General features: G+C 52.1%; 1 protein-coding gene across 2 annotated transcripts in view; it reads right to left on the bottom strand.

Annotated features, from left to right (window-relative positions):
* Positions 1 to 20,591, bottom strand: part of LOC119099862 (protein ENL) — a 44,494-nt gene that overhangs the window by 20,561 nt on the left and 3,342 nt on the right. Inside the window, exon 4 of one of the 2 annotated variants that reach the window (XM_037222954.1) lies at positions 17,970 to 18,181. In XM_037222954.1, the coding sequence (XP_037078849.1) occupies positions 17,970 to 18,181 (212 nt within the window). Of the gene's footprint in view, positions 1 to 3,142; positions 3,322 to 17,969; positions 18,182 to 20,591 lie in introns of those variants that run through there. The other variant, XM_037222955.1, reaches the window with a different exon arrangement.

The raw sequence follows: 20,591 nt of genomic DNA, 5'->3' as shown, positions 1-20,591 counted from the left end.
CTTGAAAGTAGTTGTCTGCTTACTAAACATAACGTTTCATCTTAAGAAACGCATCTGAGGGGTGAAAACGTGCAACTCAATACAATTTCACCGATCTCATATCACAAAACCAAAAGTTTATGACTCCCACTAGACCAGTTCAGAAAGACAGAAAAAGAGGAGCCAGCCGGACCAGACTGACCACACGGAGCCAGACGATTGATTGATTGACCAGACAGAGCCAGACAAAGTCGGACGAAGCCAGGCGGACCAGACTGACCAAACGAAGTCGGGGAGACGGACCGGGAACGAGGCCTCCACATTACCTCCCTCCACATATCCACGGCCGGCCACGCGTCGACCGGCACCAGTTTTTGCTGTACCCACACGACAAAATGGTGTCCAGCATGCGTTCCGCCAGCCTGGACGTGCCGATCAGAGGCTGTTGTCGACTGGGCAGCCCGGCATAACGGCGGCCTCGGCTGTAACATTCCTCCTGCCACGTCACTGGAACGCCACGGGTCTGCAAAACCCAAGCGACCAGGAGCAACCGCAGGCGAAGCGCCCGCCGAGGAGCCCTCGACTGATCGAAGCCATACCAGTGCGGTAGGAGACGCGCAGGACCCAGTGCCGAAGCGCATCGCGCGAGGCTTCACTGGTTCGGCCATGGCTTACACTACTGTTGCCTCAGCCATGAGAGAAAGGCCGGCGCCAATGTTTGTAGTGGCATTATAGCTGCTGCTGTTGCCTTGGTCATGAGAGTAAGGCCGGCACCAACGTTTGTAGTGCCATCACAGCTGCTGCTGTTGCCTCAGTCATGAGAGTAAGGCCGGCACCAACGTTTGTAGTGCCTTTACAGCTGCTGCTGTTGCCTTAGTCATGGGGGCAAGGCCGCCACCAGCGTTTGTAGCGCTATCACAGCCGCTGATGTCTTCGTCATGAGAGTTACGCCAGCACCAGCATTTGTAGAGCCATCACAGCTGCCGTCCATCAGCGAGCGAAGTTGTCGCAAACGCTATAGTAAGTACGGGTTTGTAAAAATCCGCACGCCACACGTCAAATTTTCTTCTCTTTTTTTTGTCGACAGAAGTGGAAGATACATCCACGCTATTTGGGCAAAACGTGACGTACTTCCGGTCGGGCGGCTATCAGGTCGCTGGGGCTCTATGACCGAAATCCAAGTTGCGGCTAAACCACACAGAGCGCCGTGGTATAATCATCAATTGGTGCGGGCATTTTTGTTTTTTCACACTTCATTTTCACCGCGAAAACACAACAGGACCCTTGACATTATTCAAATCTTAGCTTGATAAATGACGTCAACAGCCTCCAACAGTGGCTTGGTATTCTGTCGATTTGGTATTTGGCAGCACGCTCCACCCGAGGGAGATAGGACGGAAGAGTTTCTTTTGTTGAACCAAGTTCCGAATTTGCTACCACTTCAGTCCAACCTCCACAACGAATCTTCCCCATTCGTCAGCTGGGGATCGACATTATAGCTCCCAGCGAGACAAAACTGCAGCGGCGATAAAGCTCAGCGCATCAGACGTCTAAATGGCCAAGTACGCGGTGCTCTCTAGTCACGACAATGCAAAGACATTGCCAATCACCGACGAATGTCTCAGCAGGAAGGCCCGCAACCGCAACCCAGGAAGGCCAGCAACGGCAGCCGCAACCCACGACAGGTCGGACGTTGGATGAACAACATTGGAAGCCTTGTACTCACCACCGAACGGGAAGTATCGATTTGAGGCAGAGCATGCCGAAATGGTCGGCACCCACGCGGCTGAACCAGGCGTTCGCCGACCCCGTTCGAGGCAGGCATGCCCCCGCCTGGCTGGCGACAGAGGCCCACAGCCGGATACAGGCGGCGGGAGCGTACGAGGAAGGGAACTCACGAGGCGACACAACCCTTCGATGCATTATATGTTTCCTCCAATTGGTTCGCCACGATCCTGCCCAGTCTGCAGATCACCCCACAGACGTGAGACGACGCGCTGCGCTCCCAGTTCAGACTACACAGTCTGTCTGTACCAATGAGCAGGGCCAGCCGCCCGACTGCAGGTCTGTGGCCACGGCGCCACAGCTGAGATGACAGCCGCCGGCGCCATTCGACCCGACCAACCGGCTACCCGGCTACCAGCCCAGTCATGACCGGCAGCTGAAGCGCCTCCCCCCCCCCCGCCCCTCCTCGCGCACACACACGCACACCCCAGCAGCCCCGCCCGGCGGCTGGCGGGCGGCCATAGTCGCAGTAACTATCACGAGCCGTCAGCCGGTGCACTGGCCGGGGCGAAAGCCGGCGCTTTCGTCACTCCGCGGCCGTGCATCGCGGACAACGGTGGCGGCGGAGCAGGCCACCGTGCACCGTTCGGTTCGACAGCTGAGAAGCTGCGAGCCAGGAGGTGTTCGCCCGGTCCTGGCGCCTCCCGACCTTTCCAACAGCGGCGGAATCGGCCAGCGGGCACCCGTTCGGTCCGGCAACTGAGCAGCTGCGAGCCGGGCGGAGTTCCCCGACCCCGACGCCTTCCGGCCTTCCCACCGCCGGCGCCTGCAGCCGGTGACCCAGTCCTCGCAGAACCGCCCCGGGAGGGCCGTCCCCCACCGGGCGTGACACAGCAGGCCGACCCGCCCGGCGCCGCGGCGGGGCGCGGCCCGGCACCATATGGCGGGACGTGCAGCCCGGCGCGGCGGATACCCGGACAACGCGGCCCGTATCAGCGCTCGGCGCGTCTATCGGTCGCCGCAGCTGCTGGTGCCGCCGCCGCCGCCGCCGGGACGCGGCCGAGAGTGAGAGTGGTCCACTACGCTGCGCTCGGTCATGCGGCTGTGAGTCGGCAACCGGCGGCGGGCATGGACAGTCACTGGTCACAGTGACAGGCCACGCCCCTGTTCACAGGTGACGTCAAATTTCCATAAAAAATTAACCTCAAGTCCCGAGCGATTATCGGCAAACTATAAATAATACAGTAAACGTGGACCACATAGCAACACATACACAGCCACCAACACGTGTACATGGCCCGCCCTCGCCGTAACACACTCACGTTAACAGTGATTACAAACGCAAATTGCAAGAGTCTTAGTCAATCAGTAAGCTCCGCGCTCAACTGGATTTGCTAATCATATCGCTGCGTGACCGGGCGCCCGGCGTTGTAGTTACCCGAGTAGGCAGCAGAAACTGGACAGGTCGGATAATGGAGGCATGGCGCGGGCGCGGCGGCACCTTGGTCATCATATCAGGCAGCCATGGCCGGGCTCCGAGCCAGGACGGGGTCGGCGCCGGCAGCGGCGCGGCCCTGGCGACCGGAGCGTTTCACAGCGGTCGGCGCGGAGCGTGACCAGTCGCGGTCCACGCGCTGCGCTCGGCCCCGGGCCGCGGCCGCCCGGCGCGGCAGGCCGCGCACAGCTGACGGCCGGGCGGCGCCGGCAGCAGTCGGCACAAGGTCGCGCAACACGTGAAAGTGGCCGCGATCTGGCGGCGCGGCCGGTCGTGCGGCGGCGCTCTCACTTTCGCCGGGATCACTCAGCGGGCGCTGACTGGCGGTGCGCGCGCGGCGGCGGCCCCGGCCCAACTGGCGACGCCGGCCGGCCGGCTGACCCGCTGCCGCCTGACCCCGCGGCGCCGCCGCCGCCGCCGCTACGTGCGTGCGACCGGCACGGCCGGCCCGCGCGGCGCGTCACGACCCCGTTCGGACGTCACGCCTAGCCGCCGGAAAATGCCAGGCGCGACCGCGTCACTGTCGCGACAGGCAGACAGGCGGCCCTGCAAAGGGCGCGGTGCAGGCCCGTGGGCGGTCCCCTCCCCGCCTTCATCCGCCCCGCCCTATGACCAGGCCAAACACAGGTAGACAGCGTCACCGCAGTAGCGGAGTACTGATCGCAAACATACATCCGAAATAATTGTCATTGCTGTTGCGGGAAACTGCACGGGAGTGTAATCGGTGGCTGCAGAGCCTTCTAGAGAGCGCGGTACTGGGTCCGACCGTTCCAAGTGTAATATTTCGCCGCTGTTTGTGTGAATCACACAACCGACAGCCAGCATGCTTAAGGGATTACGCCAGTCAAGAAAGTCCTGGAGTTCTATTTCCTATGGTCCGAGCGGTGAATTACGATTCCAAACCGTAAGTTTTGCGATCAAGATAAATGCCAAGCACATGCAGATCAGCCTATGACTGTAACGTTTTGAATTGTACAGCTGCCGTGTAGAACTACCACGAATTGGCAATAGCCTCCCATCGGGCACGCATTAAAGTCAAAGCTTTGCAGAATTATTACGTGAGAAAGGAAGACAACTTTGAGGAAAAGGGGATCACAAATGAATTATGAAAGCATGCCGCAGCTTTCTGCATGTCACTTAAAAACTATTTTTTAGTAAGCTTTATTGCTCGATCTTTGGAAGCATCAATCCTTACAGCACTACACACACAACAGAGCTTCAAACACAGCAACAATCACAGAAGCTCCGAGCACCACTTGCACCTTAGCGCCTAGGATCTGCCGCTAAGCACTGTCATCCTATGCAAGTCCACGACAGTGGTTTCTCCAAAAAGTGTCCAATCATCAATGTTTTTTTCTCTCAAAAACTGTCATGCTTGAAGAACAGCCCATCGGCGCGATGTCTTACGAACACATATACGTTCCAATAAAGGCGTGTAGCCGAAATATACATACATGAGTCTGTCCATTCTCTTGGTTATCTCTCGAGGAATGAGGTTACTAATGCCGTCTCATTCAAAACCATGAGTTACTCGTTAACACGCGCCCAGGTGGCCGGTTGAATACACTTCGCTCGGGTAGGAAGCAAAGTGCATTCAACATTTGACCCCCACCCCCCCCCCCTGATATCTCGAACACTTAGATAACTAGATGCATCAAATTCAACGGACAGGAACTGAACGTGAATGCTTTTGTGAAAATTTGAGATTCCTTAGTCATGAGCTTAGATCCAATAAAATAAAACAAGGCCAAACACCAGATCAGTGTCCAAAGTGCCCCACGCCTCCTCATGCAACCGCCGTGAACCTACATACCTATTCTAAGCAAAATGTCAATGGTTTTATTTTAAATCAGTGACCTTGTTTGACCTTTAGAAGGCCGCGGTAACCAAAAAGTTACGAAACTGCTGTCATTTTGCCACTCAAATGCGTGTCATGAATGACGCTAGACGATATATTCCCAAAAGCTGTAAGCCTGGGTCATTTTTTGAGTCGGTGAGCTAATCTGATGTTTAAAAAAGCACATGGCACCTGTCTGTTGCGGTCCCTGTCGTTCACAAATTGGAAATGAGCACCAGAAACTGCCCTCGCAACAGGCAAAAAAGCAAGCTCTCGAGTAAAAAAGCTAGTTTTGATCTCCGACGGTCTGACCTCCATACCTGCCCCAAGGCCACCGGAGCTTGTTGTAATTTTACATTGAGTGAGTGCAATGCCTAAGAACCAGCACACATGTACGGTTTCGTCAAACACCCAGTTTTCGCATCAGACTAGACAATTCCCTAGAAATGGCCCTCGATAAAAGCAACAGTTTCACTTAGACCAGCCAAAGGTCACCGACCCTACAAGATAGATCCAATTTTTTTGGCCAAAAGATCCGCCATTCACTTGACTACAGCTATACAGTGTGGCCGCGGCTACGCCGCGCCGTTCGGAAGTTATTTTGGAAGAAGCTTTTGGAGGGTCCAATTGATTCCATCCGAGCGCGTGTTAAACTCCCCATTATTGAAGATTTCCTGGACAGCTTTGCATGCATTCAATAATGTGAGATTTCACTAAAAACTAAGTTGTTAATTCAATACTCTTGACAAAAGTAGGCTCGCGGTACTACAGCGCACACTGGCTGATCATTGGAACTAGTGAATGCAGGCTAGGAATGTCTTGGTGAAAATAATGTCACTCGATATGCAGACTCTATGATCAGCACAACATACGCAATTCACAGAGGTTGCACATTATTTAGCGTAGCAAAAAAAGGAGAGAAAAAATACCTAAGATGCCTACTGCATTTACAGCAGGCGCTCATGCCTCAGCGGGGCATAACTCTTCCCCGATCAACCACTGTACCAAGCACAATACAAAATAGCGCGCATACATTGGGTAGATATGAGAAGAAAACCAAACCAACAAGGTTTTGATTTATCACTGGTTGCCCGACTAGTTCATTTCCCTTGCCTTCGGAAATTCCTGTTAGTGAATCTTCTTGCGTTAGAATCCCTCCTTTGATACCAGGATAACCATGCAAAAGTCCACGACCACATACGCCGCAGCATTTGGAGGCCATGCTCACGAGCTGTATACTCATATGCAGCTCTTGAGAATAATGGTAAGATACTCAGCCTACGCCGCAACATTTGGAGGCCATGCTCACGAGCTGTGTACTCTTACATATGCAGCTCGTGAGAATGATGGTAAGATACTCAGCCGATGTAAATGCCATTAACTCATCCGGTAACAAACGTTGCCAGAAATACTGGCTGGCCTGCATTCCGGCCACTTTATAACATAAATGCTACGGTGGTCAACGGCGACGTCATAAACACCTGTTTACCTGTAACACCTGTAACAGCGTACGAGATGCTTTCGGGCGAGGTTGTACATGACGTCATGGGATTGTGGATTAACGTGTCAAGAGCATCTGGTGGAGGAAGACGAGATCTACTCACGATGCGGTCCACATGCTTAGCATTCTGGTTTGAGGTGACTCAATGAATAGCTCCACGCTGCTGTAATGGTTCGCGTACTTGAGATACGACCTGTTTCGGAAGTGCTGCACTAGCAGACACTGCTTAAGCAATGTTTGTCCTCGAGAACTTAGATGACACAGGGGGTTCTCGCTTGCTTTCGTCGCGCGAAGAGGCGGTGCCTTTGGAGCTCGTGGAGACGCCAACAACGACGTGACGTTGACGTGTGTCTTAATTATGTGATGCGGTTCTCGGAACACTTTGCCAATGCAACGCAGTTCCGCGTACTCAGGACATCCGAACATCACTGAATAGACGTCAGTTAACTGTTAACGCTTGCTTCGCAGCGAGAGCAGCCGGCGCCGTTGGCGCCTGTGAAACACCACTCCAGCCACAAACACTGATTTGCACCGTAATGATGAACAACGCTTCTTAATTAGTTTTTTCTAAGCTCAAGTGGCTGCGTCGAATGAGAACTGCGTGTAGGGACGCAATATCCGTCGTTGTTCGAGCCCTGCGGCACATTTTTGACAGCTTGGCCTTTGCACAACTTTCGTCTCTTGCACATACTTAAAGTGTCTCCCTTGTTTTTGGCAAATGCCAAAACGTGCCCCTTGCTCGCGCGCTCGCGCCCGCTGTGACCGACACTGGTATCAGGCAGACGTGGGGTCATGTCGTGGATCACAACGAATATTAAACCGGACGCATGAGCAAATTTGACAGTACCCCCCCCCCCCCGCAGCTGTCACTGCTGTCCGTCTGGCTACAAAATGCGCGCACACAGACCAAAAGACAGACGGACGGGCAGAGCATCATACGATCGTACGTTCAATGCATCGTACGTTCAATGCATCATACAAAATGTTGCAAAACGTGGAGTCAGGTTTTATATAACGAGGCTTGCAACGTGTTGTGCATAGCCTAGTGTGTTTTATATAGTTGCCATTTTATCACTCCACGTAGTCTAAAGAATTTCCAAATTCGCCTGCGCACTTCAACTCAAAGCGTGGAATGCAGGTTTCCAAAGGCAATGAAGGCTCCCATATTTTGTTCTGAGTTAGAAGTGCACATCAATACAAATTTGTCTCAGGCTAACGATTAAATGGCATTTTGTAGTGTCTTTCGTCTCACTCACCATCTATTTTGGTGCTAGGTAAGTCCAAACGTGGTTCTGCTCACAATGCTCAGATTGTTGTTTATGAGCGTGACATTTGCTGAGCTCTGCCTACTCTTTGTTGGGATGTGCCAAACCCTACTGCTTTATCTCTCCGCATCTTGTGCGCCATCGGCCACTTGTTTTTAACTTGCACCTGAGTAATAGGATCCCTTGGATGCAGCCCAAAACTTCTATCAAACTTTTATTACTCATACATTCCCATAACCAGAATAACGTGTAAAAATCTAACAAATGCAGTACGGCAGTGGAAAAGCAATACTTGCGGCAACATACACCACATGAAATTATCACAATTCGAATCACAAAAAGCTGATACTGAAAAACCACTTCGCGTCAAACTCTTCACAATTTCTAGATGGAGAATGCATCGCATAACACAACAAACGTGCCACGCAAACATGGCTAAGGTGCCTCACATGGCGCAGTCACGCAGAGGTACTCCTCAGACATATCCTGGCTCATGTGGGCGCTCCTACAACAGCGACCGTCAGCTAGGGGTGAGCTAACGGAGAAACAGCTGCAATGTGAACACCAGCAAGACCAAAACATCGCAACACTCAGCGAGCAGCACACACATGCCATGCCAGGGGGCAAAGACCCACATAGCCGAGGCAAAGCAAGCAGAGCAAACGTCTAAAACGCGGTCGGTGAAGCTGCTTGCCTGTTCACCTCGCCGTCAGGTAAGCCATTCTTAAGCATGTTTTCCGGCCGCCAGCGTCAACATGCCTGCATTGCCGGGAACGGCATATATCGCCAGCTGTCAGCCGCGTTTGCGCCGCCAGCTGTCGCTGCGCGCTGCGCCGAATGCCGCACCACGAGCCTTTTTGGTGAGAGCGCACGACATCTGAGTAGCTGCGTGGACATGTGTGCTTGCTCCCCCTAATCACCACTCCCATCTACGGTAAACAGCCGTTTTTGAATAGCAGGGGTCGACAGTATGTTCACCGTGGCATAAAACCTCGCAATCGGTGTTTCTTTCCTGGAAGCCAGATGTAATTAGGTGATAACTAATATTGACAAAAGAGATCCCAGATATTTATACCAGGATGAAAACCGCACACTTCATCTACGAATTGTTCTATTTGTTGCCTATCTCACGCATATGGCTGACCTCAACTAACCGTTAACTCCGCAAACAGGCGCCGCCCGGCGACGCGGCGCGCCGCTTCCAGTCGTTACGCCACGCCTTGGGTGAAAACTGCTTTTGCGAAATAAGGCGTTCGTGACGTTGAAGCATGCTGCAATTTGTTGAAGCAGGCGTAAGACTGCTTGCCGGGTCTGTCAGCACTGAGCCTTGGCCTCGGCACAGGGAGCCCTCATCCGTTACGGCTTGCCACACAATCACGGCTTGCCATACAATCTGACACCGCCTTTGACCGCACATATACCCACTCCTGCTGTGTATTTGTTTGACGTTGATATCTGCTGGCGACGTTCTGTGTCCAGACCTTTGCCCTGGGGGTACGCGCTGGTCCGACACTAGCCGCCACCGGCTTTTCGCACGCCGTTGACGTAGTACACACAAAGGTGTCGGGCGGGCGACAGGACAGCAGCGCCCCAGGCGTGGGGCCTGCAGGGCATGCATACTTTACACACACGATCCTTTTAAAATGCGCTGCATTCATGAGCGCTGACAGGATATCACACTGCCATCCATATCATCAAGCGTGACTGTCCCGCTGGTGGATGAGCACCTCCATTCGAGCGTCACTCCGCCACAGACCCTCCATCCCCAGGTGCCGCCTCAACGGCGCGGCCATCCAGCGTGGCCGTTGACCTTATGTCACCGCCCGCTCGTTCCGAGAAACAAGCCAGCACCCAGTCCTTGGTCGCTTACACACTCGCACAGATTCAAAGTCACATCTAAAAAAAGCGGCCACGGAACCAGCGTTCACGCTAAATCACTAACTGATATTTGCCGGGGGGGGGGGGGGGGGGGGGAGCACCACGCCGGGAAATGTTGCAATGACGGCCGTTTTCAGCGTTTTTAGCTTTAAGGCAATAACAAAACTGGGTGCTCGTCAGACAAATAGACAATACTAGGCATAGGTAGTAGCAGCCACAGCTTTTAATATTCTCGCACGTATCGTTCGTGTATCAAAATTCGTTTGCGAGAATGTCTTTTCGTATCACTGCTGAGACCGATACCCCCGACAGGCGACAGCCCGTTGCGTGGACACTTTCATTGCCGCCGAAGGGGTCCTGACTCCGATAACCATGTCCGGTCAGGACCTGATATCATGTCACCGCCCACCGCGCGCGAGAATGTCTTTTCGTATCACTGCTGAGACCGATACCCCCGACAGGCAACAGCCCGTTGCGTGGACACTTTCACTGCCGCCGAAGGGGTCCTGACTCCGATAACCATGTCCGGTCAGGACCTGATATCATGTCACCGCCCACCGCGCTACGGCCGCCCACGACGAACTGTTTCCAGCCCCGCCAGGAAAACTTTTGGCGGTTCAGGCGCGAAACAAAAAGCATATGGCAACGGATCGTGAGCCCAATTTGCCACTGCTGGTCGCCATGAATGGAGACGGGCGTGCCAACCATTTAAGAGGATGATTGAGACTTTATGGTGCACCGACTACTGCGGTCATTTTACACCCAGCGCGGTAGCCATTGAAGCACCACCACTGTGAAGAGCGTTGCAAAGGCGTCTTCTACAAATGACGCTAAAAACCTAGGCGGCCATGAGCTAAAAGCCTAGGTGTTGACATTGCCGCTCTTCACGGGTGCCGTGTGACCGGCAGGGAACTGACCTATTTGGAATGGACAGTACACATAGCACGTAGCGATATGGATGTCGAACGAAACCGTTAAAATCCACTGAAAGGGGTTAGCGACTTACTAGCCCAACTATCATACCAAATTCGGCTGAAACTAATATGTTATGTTCGTCTATCGCATTCCATTTCATCCATTTTCTCAACACTTACGTACGCTTACATAAACCAGCTGATGCCGCCGGAAAATTGGGCGACGAATGGGGCAAGTGGCCGCGAGACACAGGTACGTGGCTCCAGTCCTGCCAAACTTGGTGACGACACTCGCGCTCTCCGACGCCGTCAGGTCGGCGTGCACCAGTGCCCCCCCCCCCCCGCCCCCTCCCTCCCCACAGTCGCCAGTCACGACCCCAACAGTCCGGCTCGCTTGTGAGGCCACCTATGTCCGGGCCAGATATGCGCCACGCGACAGGCGGGGCGTGGGACACGACAGATGAGATACACAGAGCGCAGTGAGGCGCTACGAACACGCACGACCCGCATTAGCAGCGTGCGGCAAAAATCAGCTCGGAAGCCGGCCCGTCCTACATTACCGACCGTCAGCAGCAGCGTGTAGAAGGCACAGGCCGCAGCGCTGCCCTGAGCCCGCGGCAGGCATATGCCCCCAGCGTCGAGCGTTGCAGTACTCGTGCTGGGCTTCGTGCGGGAGTGAGCGCTCTGAACTCTGGCTGGTGCCGGGCCGGAGATGCCGCAGATGACGACAGCACTCACTCACTAACGGGGCGGCAAGGAGCGCCACATGACGACTGTCTTTCAGAGTGGCTCGCCAACAAACTGGGATACCCATCCCAAGGTTCAAGCGGGAATATATATATATATATATATATATATGTATATATATATGTATATATATATATATATGTACATATATATATGTATATATATACATATATATATATATATATATATATATATATATATCAATAAAAACCGTCGACGACCTGTACCCGGGATCACCAAAGTTTTGGACTGGATAAGAAGTAGTTTGTTACAATCATAGCATAATGCTAAAGATATACACAAAACTGCAAGTCGATTGCGGAGGGTCGGGAAGCAGCAAATCAAGTGGAACTGAAAACTACATCAGCATTGCTGTCTGCATTTTAATTTGTCAGCCCACTTCAGTCCGGGCGGCTTTGTCCAATTCATCTTTACAACGACTATATTCTTGGACTCGTCACAATGCCAACGTACGCCAGCCGTGGCCAGCCGGCCACGCCACGCTTCGCCGACTTTGTTCCCCCTGTTCCGCTCAGTGAACGGGACGATTGTACCCGCAGCCACCGTCTTTGTCTAACCACGTCGTCTTCGTGCCATCCGCCTCCCTCAGCTCGTCATCAGAAACGCACTGGCGACAGCCCGGCCGCGGCCATGAGCTGACCAGGCGCAAGGACTCTGGCTGAGCGACAGCCCCCAGATGTGGAGATAATTGCCCCACTACGACGACACCACACACCGGGCCATCTAGAGGATGTGACGAAGCCAACAGACAGTACAGTAACCGTGGGACAGACTCTCGCGGGGTCATTTCACTGGCCCAGGCGCACGTATCGGTGCCACTCGGCATTGTAAGCGCACCCACCAATGAAGGCTGCCGCGCTCCATACACGCCCGTGACGAGGCCACGTGACGAGGCCACGTGACTAGGCACACACTGCCGAAAGCGGCAGCGTGTGCCTAGGGAGCAGCAGTCAGCACACCCGGCCGGCAGCGACACTGGCCCGCAGCACTGCCGCTACTTTACCGCAGATCGGACAGAATCAAACATTTTTGGTCGACATTGAGCGCGGTGTCATGCGTACAACTGAAGGAAGAATTTTACAGTGGTTTTGCCTTGTTTCGTTCTGCACGGTTTCCGTAGAAAACGATGCCTTTTAAAAATAATTCATGTAGCCACATGTTCGGCTTCTATTCAAAGTTGCTGTACAGCTGTGCACAGCCGCGACCGGCCTCATGGCCTCATCGCGTTCCCCCGTATCACTGCATAGGATTCACTAGCCGAGCAGAGGGAACGCTGAATGCCGCCGGGCTGCCGACGTTTTCACCGAACAGGATTAACCTTGATCGGGTGCACACTCGTCCGCGATTCCCTCGACATGACTTTAATGGGCTCTGGCTGTCCCATTTTGGGAGCCAAAAACAATAAGAGGCTCTTTCCAAAAGGTGAGCCCGATCAATCTTTGATTACAACAATTCTGTACTCTACCAACTCTGAACCATGAAACGAGTCGCAACATGCATCACTTAAACTTGATTGGAACCAAAACACGCCGTTAAAAACAAAGCATGGCTTGCGAAGGTCTACAAAATAACTCTGTCAGTTAGCACTCGTAGATCCTCCAGCCACTAAGGGTTACGTCCAGGACTATCTCAAGTTGTATGGAAGGAACTAATATGCGTGCCCACCAAAGCAGGTACAATAGCTTCGGGCGCCAGGTATTTTAACATTCCCTGGGTGCACCATCCAGTGCAAAGTGCAACCCTCCGAGCTGTACGCAGAAGTTGAGCCATCGCGCAGGCCATGTGACAAGCACGGCGGGTATGACGTCACAGTGGCATCCACCTATTCTTTGCCCACCATTTAACTGCCGTCCTGGGTGTATCGACGTACCCACGCCGCCTGGTGTATCTTAAGCTTTTCTGCCAATCATGACCGCACGGTGCTTGTTGGGGCGCCCAGTGACTGCGGTGTGGTAAAAATGAACGATGGGCGAACGAACGCCTCTAAGTGAATAATTCAAACCACTGCAGTAAAACCACCAGAGAAGGCTTCGCTTTTACCTCAACCCACTGTTTCATACAGGCTGAACACTGAATGCCTTGGGTGACATTAATTACTGTTAATGCTATGAATTGGTTGTTGCAGCTGGTACAGAGAACGGTGGTACGTCACATCAATGCCTCAGCATATCCCAAGAGAGACGAAAAGACAACCGTGCATTTCTGCCTTATTTCAACAGCTTCTATTAGTTCTTTCAAATTGCTTCGTCACGCGGCCGGGCTGACTCCTTGAAACGAGACTTTTTGTGGAGGTATGGGGTTCAGAACTTAAAAAATATTGGCCGTCAGTGCAAACAAATGGGAGGTAAACTATTGCAAACGTCACATCACTGGTTGCATAGAAAATTACCAAGAAAAGTCTCTGGTTGCTGGCTTGAATCACTAGGCAGCCTTTTTGTTTGCGTATGGTGCAAACTCAGACTTAAACATTACGTGCGTTTCGTGCCGTTCTCACTTCTTTGTTGCTTCCACCATGATGCTACGACAAGTTTCTGAGGAAAGGGAGGACCTCCCACCTATACCCGTACTCGCACTAGCCCGCTGCATCTTCGAGGGAGTCAGCTCCCGCCAACTGGTAGGGTGCTCACAGTCGTGTCACAGGATTGGTGAAAGGCGCTGTCGTGGCTGCATTGCGCGGCAGCTCGCCTTTCAAAAACTATCAACACGTACACTTTAAATGGCCGGCGACTAATACACTGGCCCCAACATTCGCGTTGGAAAAAGTGGAAATGATATTGCGGTGATAATGACAATTGTAGCATTGAACTGCACTCTCGACCTCGCTTGTTATGCAGCTTGCATCGCACCCTGCACCTGCAGCGATTGCAATACCAATCGGTGCCCCCATCTGAAGACGAGACACAATTAAAACATCGCGCGGAAACAAAAAGAAGGCAATTGGGCGGCCCCACTTCCAGCGCCAGTTTATCTATCGCCTGAAGAAAGGCGCACATCGCGTAAGTATTCCACGCCGGTTCTCCGCCTGTTGCCCAATCCCCGGCCCGTGCCGCCACATCAGCCAGCAGATGGATGTTAAGTGGGGCCACACCGATCCGGCAAATCCCCTCCGCTCGCTGCAGCAATCGGACGGCCTCGTCAGTTCGGCCCATCTGGCGGCTCTGGAATGCAGTCCACCCAGGTTGTTTGGGGCTATTGATGTACAAGGAGTTCCTTCGGCCCATTCGAGGTTATTCGCGAGGTCTCCGAAACTGATACAATTGACTTCAATACCTTCGTGACGGTCATCGTCCATACAAGTGCTGGAGTGATGTGTCGATCTCCGGCTGCGGAACGAGCCGCGCCGCCACAGCTGGCCCGGGAACGCACCGCGGCCGCTGGCTCTTTCGGCGTCGCCTTGCCCGGCAGACGACGGGCCAGGCAGGAGAAAGGCAGCGCCGGCGCTCGCCCGGCCCGGGCGTCCTTGGCAGCACCGGTGTTGCGCGTAAGCGGCCCGAATGCCGCAGGCGCGGACGGCCAGCACCGACCACAAAGATGGCGCTTCCAGCCACGCATAGGCGGCAGCACCGGTGTGTAACATTGCGATCGCATCGTATGGGAGAACGATCATCCGTCCAATGACCTTTAGATCATATGTCGGCTGTATTCTGGAGCGCAATCTGCCGCCGCTCACAGTACGAGGCCACCACTGTTCATCGCATGCGACCAGAGATCAATGAACCACGGTCCTGACTCGAACCATGGCCACGGGCAAGCCACGGCTGACGCCAACACCGGTGACGTCGGACACACCCGCCGGAGATCTCCCCGTTCGCCAAGCATCATGTCCGACGCGGGAATCTTGCGTGTTCACGATGCTGCAATATCACACATTGTACCTTGCGTAACAGTCGGAGTGACTGCCTTCTATTGACCGGTTTCAACAGGAATATTGCGTCAATTACCTTAGCTTTTCTTCCTGCACCTTGCGCCTTTTCGGTTCGTCACCTCAATAGCAGGTGTTATCATCAGAAAATCGCGCGACGTGTAAAACAAAACCGAGGTTTCTGGAATTGGGATCAAAGAATCTTGCTCGCCGCAATGTAAGTCATCCCTTAGATCAAGATGTCTTTTGAAATCATATTGAATAGTTGGATAAACCAGACGGCTGCAGTCCATATGCCACCGCTAGTTGTCTACAAGCATGACATACACAAATGATATTTTTGCGCGCTGGGCATTTAAACAAAAAAAAAGGAAATTTACCTCCGTTCCTCTTTTATCAAAGCATGCCCAATGAGGCCAGAAGGGAGATGGGAGGAAAAACTGCCAAGGACGCATTCGACAAAGCAAGGCGGAGAAGATGCTCCGTTTATAGCCTGATAACATCTACGCGCGTTCGACACGTGAAAATAAAACACCTGTGTGGTCAGACTATTACAAAAAATGTTCCATATTGGTATGGAATTTCGAAAAAGGAAAGCCATTTTCAAGATATTTTCCTGCAATCTACAGTTATGCCCTTAGTTCTTTCATTTCTGGCCTATGCGCCTACGAATCTGTTCGGTTTTCACACAGCCTAATCTGACATTAACCGGAGAAGTATGACGCCATAGAAACGTTATACCAATTCATACCTCTCAATATCTATACCGTGTCCAATGTCACGCAAACACGACCATTGACATTGTGTCTGACGTACCTTAGCACGAATTGTCGCACCAGCGGCACCGCAACCGAGAATAAAAATGCAAGCAACATGTCATCGCGAAAAATAAAAAAAGAACACCACGAGAAAGGGCCAAAACACGCGCGCATAGCGATGACTGGTTTTTAACCGTGTACATTACCAGATCACCTTGCGGCGAATTGTGGTATTACAAGTGAGTCAGCACGTTCGCTACGGCGGCAGTTCCAACACAGCCAGTCTGGCAGCGACTCTGGCGTCATGAAGACGTTACGGGACGCAATCAAACGACGCATTGATGAGCATATCATGTCTATATCTAAGACACAATTATGTTATCTAAAGCAGTCTTTTGCACTTAAAGGCATGTTAACAATTAGAAGAAAGTTATTTTCATCATGTCTGAATGCCTGCCTCAATATCTAACAATGTGAAACAGCCAAGTTAAAGGGATTGTTCTACATTTGTATGGGTTTTAAACTGCAATAGCCACTTTGAAGATCATTCGTTAAAGTGCGAAGCCCGCCTTTCATAAACCTAAAGCCCTCTTGTTTCTGAACCACACACCCACGAAGATGAGCAGGCTACCTTTTTGCCGACTACTTTAAGGCCATTAAGGCATGCATGACATCATAGAAACGCTATTTAAGTCCTGCCACCCCACAGGGGGTGAGGCGTTCAAGAGCAGGAAGAAGATTATCGTCGAGCCGTTCACAACTGGCGTCCGTGAGCACGACTTTCAAATAAGGCGGACGTCGAACGGCTCTCAATCAACGTTAAGTAAGCTTCAATCATGGCCACGTTTTGTGCCACGTAATATAAGAAGTTGGGCATGTCTGTTTCACTTGCTAGCTATTACGGAAATCGTTCTCGTGACATCATTATTTCAGACCACCAGAAAGGGCCAAAGCACGAGTACATCACGATATTTGGCTTAGCGAGCACATACGGCACCGAAACTGCCACCTTTCTGCGAATTTGAAGTACCACAAGTGAAGCCATTAAGAAGCCCATCAACGTGGGCTCATTTCATCAACTTGATGCTTGCTAGAATGTCCTCAAATGTGGAACATTCTCTTTTAACAATGCCAGATCAATTTGTTCGGTGTAAGGCTAAGCAGCAGCGTCTACGGCACGACATGGCCATAAAGACGGCTCATCTCCACGTTTGTGGCAGCGGGTGGCAACACTGGCCTCCAATGCCCCACAAACCTCACTTTGATTGGGTTAGCACACCGGCAGCTCCAGCCAGGATACCAACGCACCAAGACACGTGACGCGAAGGGTAATGTGAGTGTCGCGTGTGACGCTCGAATTACAGCTGAGAAACACATGCCATCTGGTATTCCGCACAATTTGAGAACCCGAAAACAATGCGCACCAACTTCCGCACTTCCTCCATAATGCGCGTTTGAATCCCTCACTGTCGTCTGTTAAACGAATAGGCACCCGAATTACAGTTCTCGAGCCCCTCTCGGGAGTGTCGGTGCTCACGCCGCCCAGTGTCAACGGCTGGGGTGACCTCATCAGCGGAGTGTCGGCACTCACCCCGCCACCGCGGATAAATATCTAAAATGTCCCGTGTCGGTAGGATGGCGATACGCAGCCCGCTGCCGCGGATCAACAGCTAGAGTGTTCGTGTTGGCGAAGTTTCGGTACTCACCCCGCCGCCGCGGATCAACAGCTAGAGTGTCCGTGTTGGCGGAGTGTCGGTACTCACCCCGCCGCCGCGGATCAACAGCTAGTGTCCGTGTTGGCGGAGTGTCGGTACTCACCCCGCCGCCGCGGATCAACAGCTAGAGTGTCCGTGTTGGCGGAGTTTCGGCACTCACCCCGCCGCCGCGGATCAACAGCTAGTGTCCGTGTTGGCGGAGTTTCGGTACTCACCCCGCCGGCGCGGATCAACAGCTAGAGTGTCCGTGTTGGCGGAGTGTCGGTACTCACCCCACCGCCGCGGATCAGCAGACGTCGGAAGTCGTCGGACGTGTTCTGGAAGGTGAGTTTCTCCTTGCGCACATTGGTCGTGGGCTGGTCGTTTTGCAGCACCAAGTCGTGATTAAATGTGACGTTCTCCTTGTTCTTGAAATGCACGGTGATCGGCAGCAGGAATCCAGCGTAGCCCGACTCGCACACCTCGTAAGGCGGCTCGTGCTTCACTGCGGGAAGGAGACGATGGCATCAGCGGTACCCAGACACGCAGGCACGACACACAGACTGGATGAAATCGACGCACTGAAGGGTAACCCGGGGCGACGGCATCAGAAATAGCAGGATGATCCAGGTCGAGGCCAACGGAAAGAGCCAAGCGTTAATCACGGTTTGGTAAGAAATAAACGTCACCAGTACAGCTTCTCTTGGAAAAATCAATGAGCAACAAAATCCTCTTAAAATTAATTTATTAAGTGATAGTCGTGTAGGCTCTGACATCAGCCGGCTCTTGACAACACCAGATCAAGAATTTCCCGCACAACGCAAAATTGAAAAAACTGCCTGAAACTTTGTTCTTGCTCAAACTTAATCGGTTGGACCTGGCAGTGAAATCTGATTCAACAAGGGCGAATGGCAAAACTGATTCGAACTAAACCCATATGCTATATTTGTGTGCAGAATCTGAGAAACTTCCATGTCGCGCAATCCCTGCTCGCTATGCAAGGAAAGGGCCAAAACAATCCAATGAGCAACCATATGGCGATGAAATGCAACACGTGCGTGACATGAAAATAAAAAGTGAACTATTTGTTCGGATTGTTAGCACGTTAATGGCCAGAAAAGGCATTTCATTCAGCTGTACGTCCACAGCTACACCATGCTAAAATATCAACTGTGGCGTTTAACGTGAGCAATTGATTACCAAGTTGTCGCGCATCCATGTAATGTTGCAAAGACTATCGAAAACGTATGAAAGACAGTATTTGAAACATCCCACAGGATATTGTGATCTGGTAAAGACTGAGCTATCAAGAGCATTGCAAGAATACTACATTCATAACGTTCAAACGCCTTCCAAAACAAAAGAAGTCGCAGCACTCCACATTTTGTACTGAGATACATGGGCATACCAATGTCCCAGGTCTTTCGAGGTTTACACCAAAATTATTGTTTTATATTTGGGGCCAGATGGGCACTGCCATTAAAAAAAAAATCCTCAGCCACAAACGGCACGTACACTTCATTAGTCCAGGCGGCATAGACCACACGTGACGTCAGCCCTACGGAGTGTTTCCAACAAGGTGTTAGCATTACTGATAGATGTTTTTTCGGGCTATCGTGGTGATCTTGTGTGTTATCATATGCACGGCGTTTCAACCGGCTAGTTATCCGGCTTTTCTCGGGTGCTCATTGGTCTTCCGCGTGACCCCGTTTGAAAGGTGGCGGACAGGAGCCAAAGTTCCAATTAATCCACCTGAACTTTACCCACTAAGCATGACGCCATTACGAAGTAAGGGTGGTGAAGATGCCTGCTTGTCTTCCCTGATCCGGCTGGCCGGTTCAGTGAATGTGCAGCATGCATGTGATGTCCCCTGTGCCTGAAGTGACAATTCCGGCATACCCATGGGCACCTACACTCAGGAGTTGGTTGTTTGGATTGATGACGGATGGCCTGTTGGACCCCACGTTGGGCGTAGAAGCGGGTCAAATACGTGCCTACGATAGGTGCATACATTCTGGTGTGCGAAAGAAGAGCAGAAACCCTTAAGTGGGGCGCTGCAACTTCATAACAGTAACGACGGTGAACACAATCCCCGGCCAAACCTTTCCTGACGCGCTGCAGGGTCCATGTTAAAATTCTGCAGAACCGCCAGGGCATACATTCCGCAGGCCCACGGCTCCGATGTCCCGTGTTTACGGCGATAGATATCAAATGGATGTTGGCTAAACTTGTTTTCAGTTCACAGCATGCACCGGACACCACCCGTGCAGAGCCAACTACCGGAAGGCACGCGTGCCGAACGTGATCTACTGCTTAAATATGCATGGCAGTAAATGGACGTCGAGCTTTTGACGTCTGTTCAGACATGTTAAAACAGGCCAGAAAGTGGCTCACAGCTATTTTCCAGAACTATGAGGGACGCCTCCTTCAGGAAATGGCATCCATAAACCAACTTGGCAGCCCTTTGAATATATATACACCACACATTATATATATATATATATATAAATATATATATATATATATATATATATATACATATGTATATGGGTATTTTCATGCATTATTCCCTCTGTGTTCTTCAAAACATATGCCACTGCTGCCCAGCATGCACTGGGAAGGGTCAAACTGATCACCAGTCTGCTGTCTTATGGGCTGACAGTATGTAAGAGAGACAATGCACAGGATCATCAAGATTAGTGTGTCAGGCGCAACATGTATGTGTACTGGCGCCACTGAGTTAATACCTTTTCTAAATAAAAGGAACCCCAATAACTATACATGCCCACTGAGTCAGTTGCACAAACAGCCAGTTCAGCCCGTTCACTTAAACTTAATTGGCGATAATAGATAAGCCTTGCTAGGCTCTGGCGCGCCTGCACGCCCAGCCAGCGCGCGTCATGCACGGACAGCGG

Source organism: Pollicipes pollicipes, unplaced genomic scaffold, assembly GCF_011947565.3.
Source record: "Pollicipes pollicipes isolate AB1234 unplaced genomic scaffold, Ppol_2.1 Scaffold_4881;HRSCAF=5763_pilon_pilon_pilon, whole genome shotgun sequence".
In the NCBI taxonomy this organism is placed as follows: Eukaryota; Metazoa; Arthropoda; class Thecostraca; order Pollicipedomorpha; family Pollicipedidae; genus Pollicipes; species Pollicipes pollicipes.
Note: the sequence above shows the minus strand (reverse complement) of the source record. Positions and strands in the feature narration are given on the sequence as shown.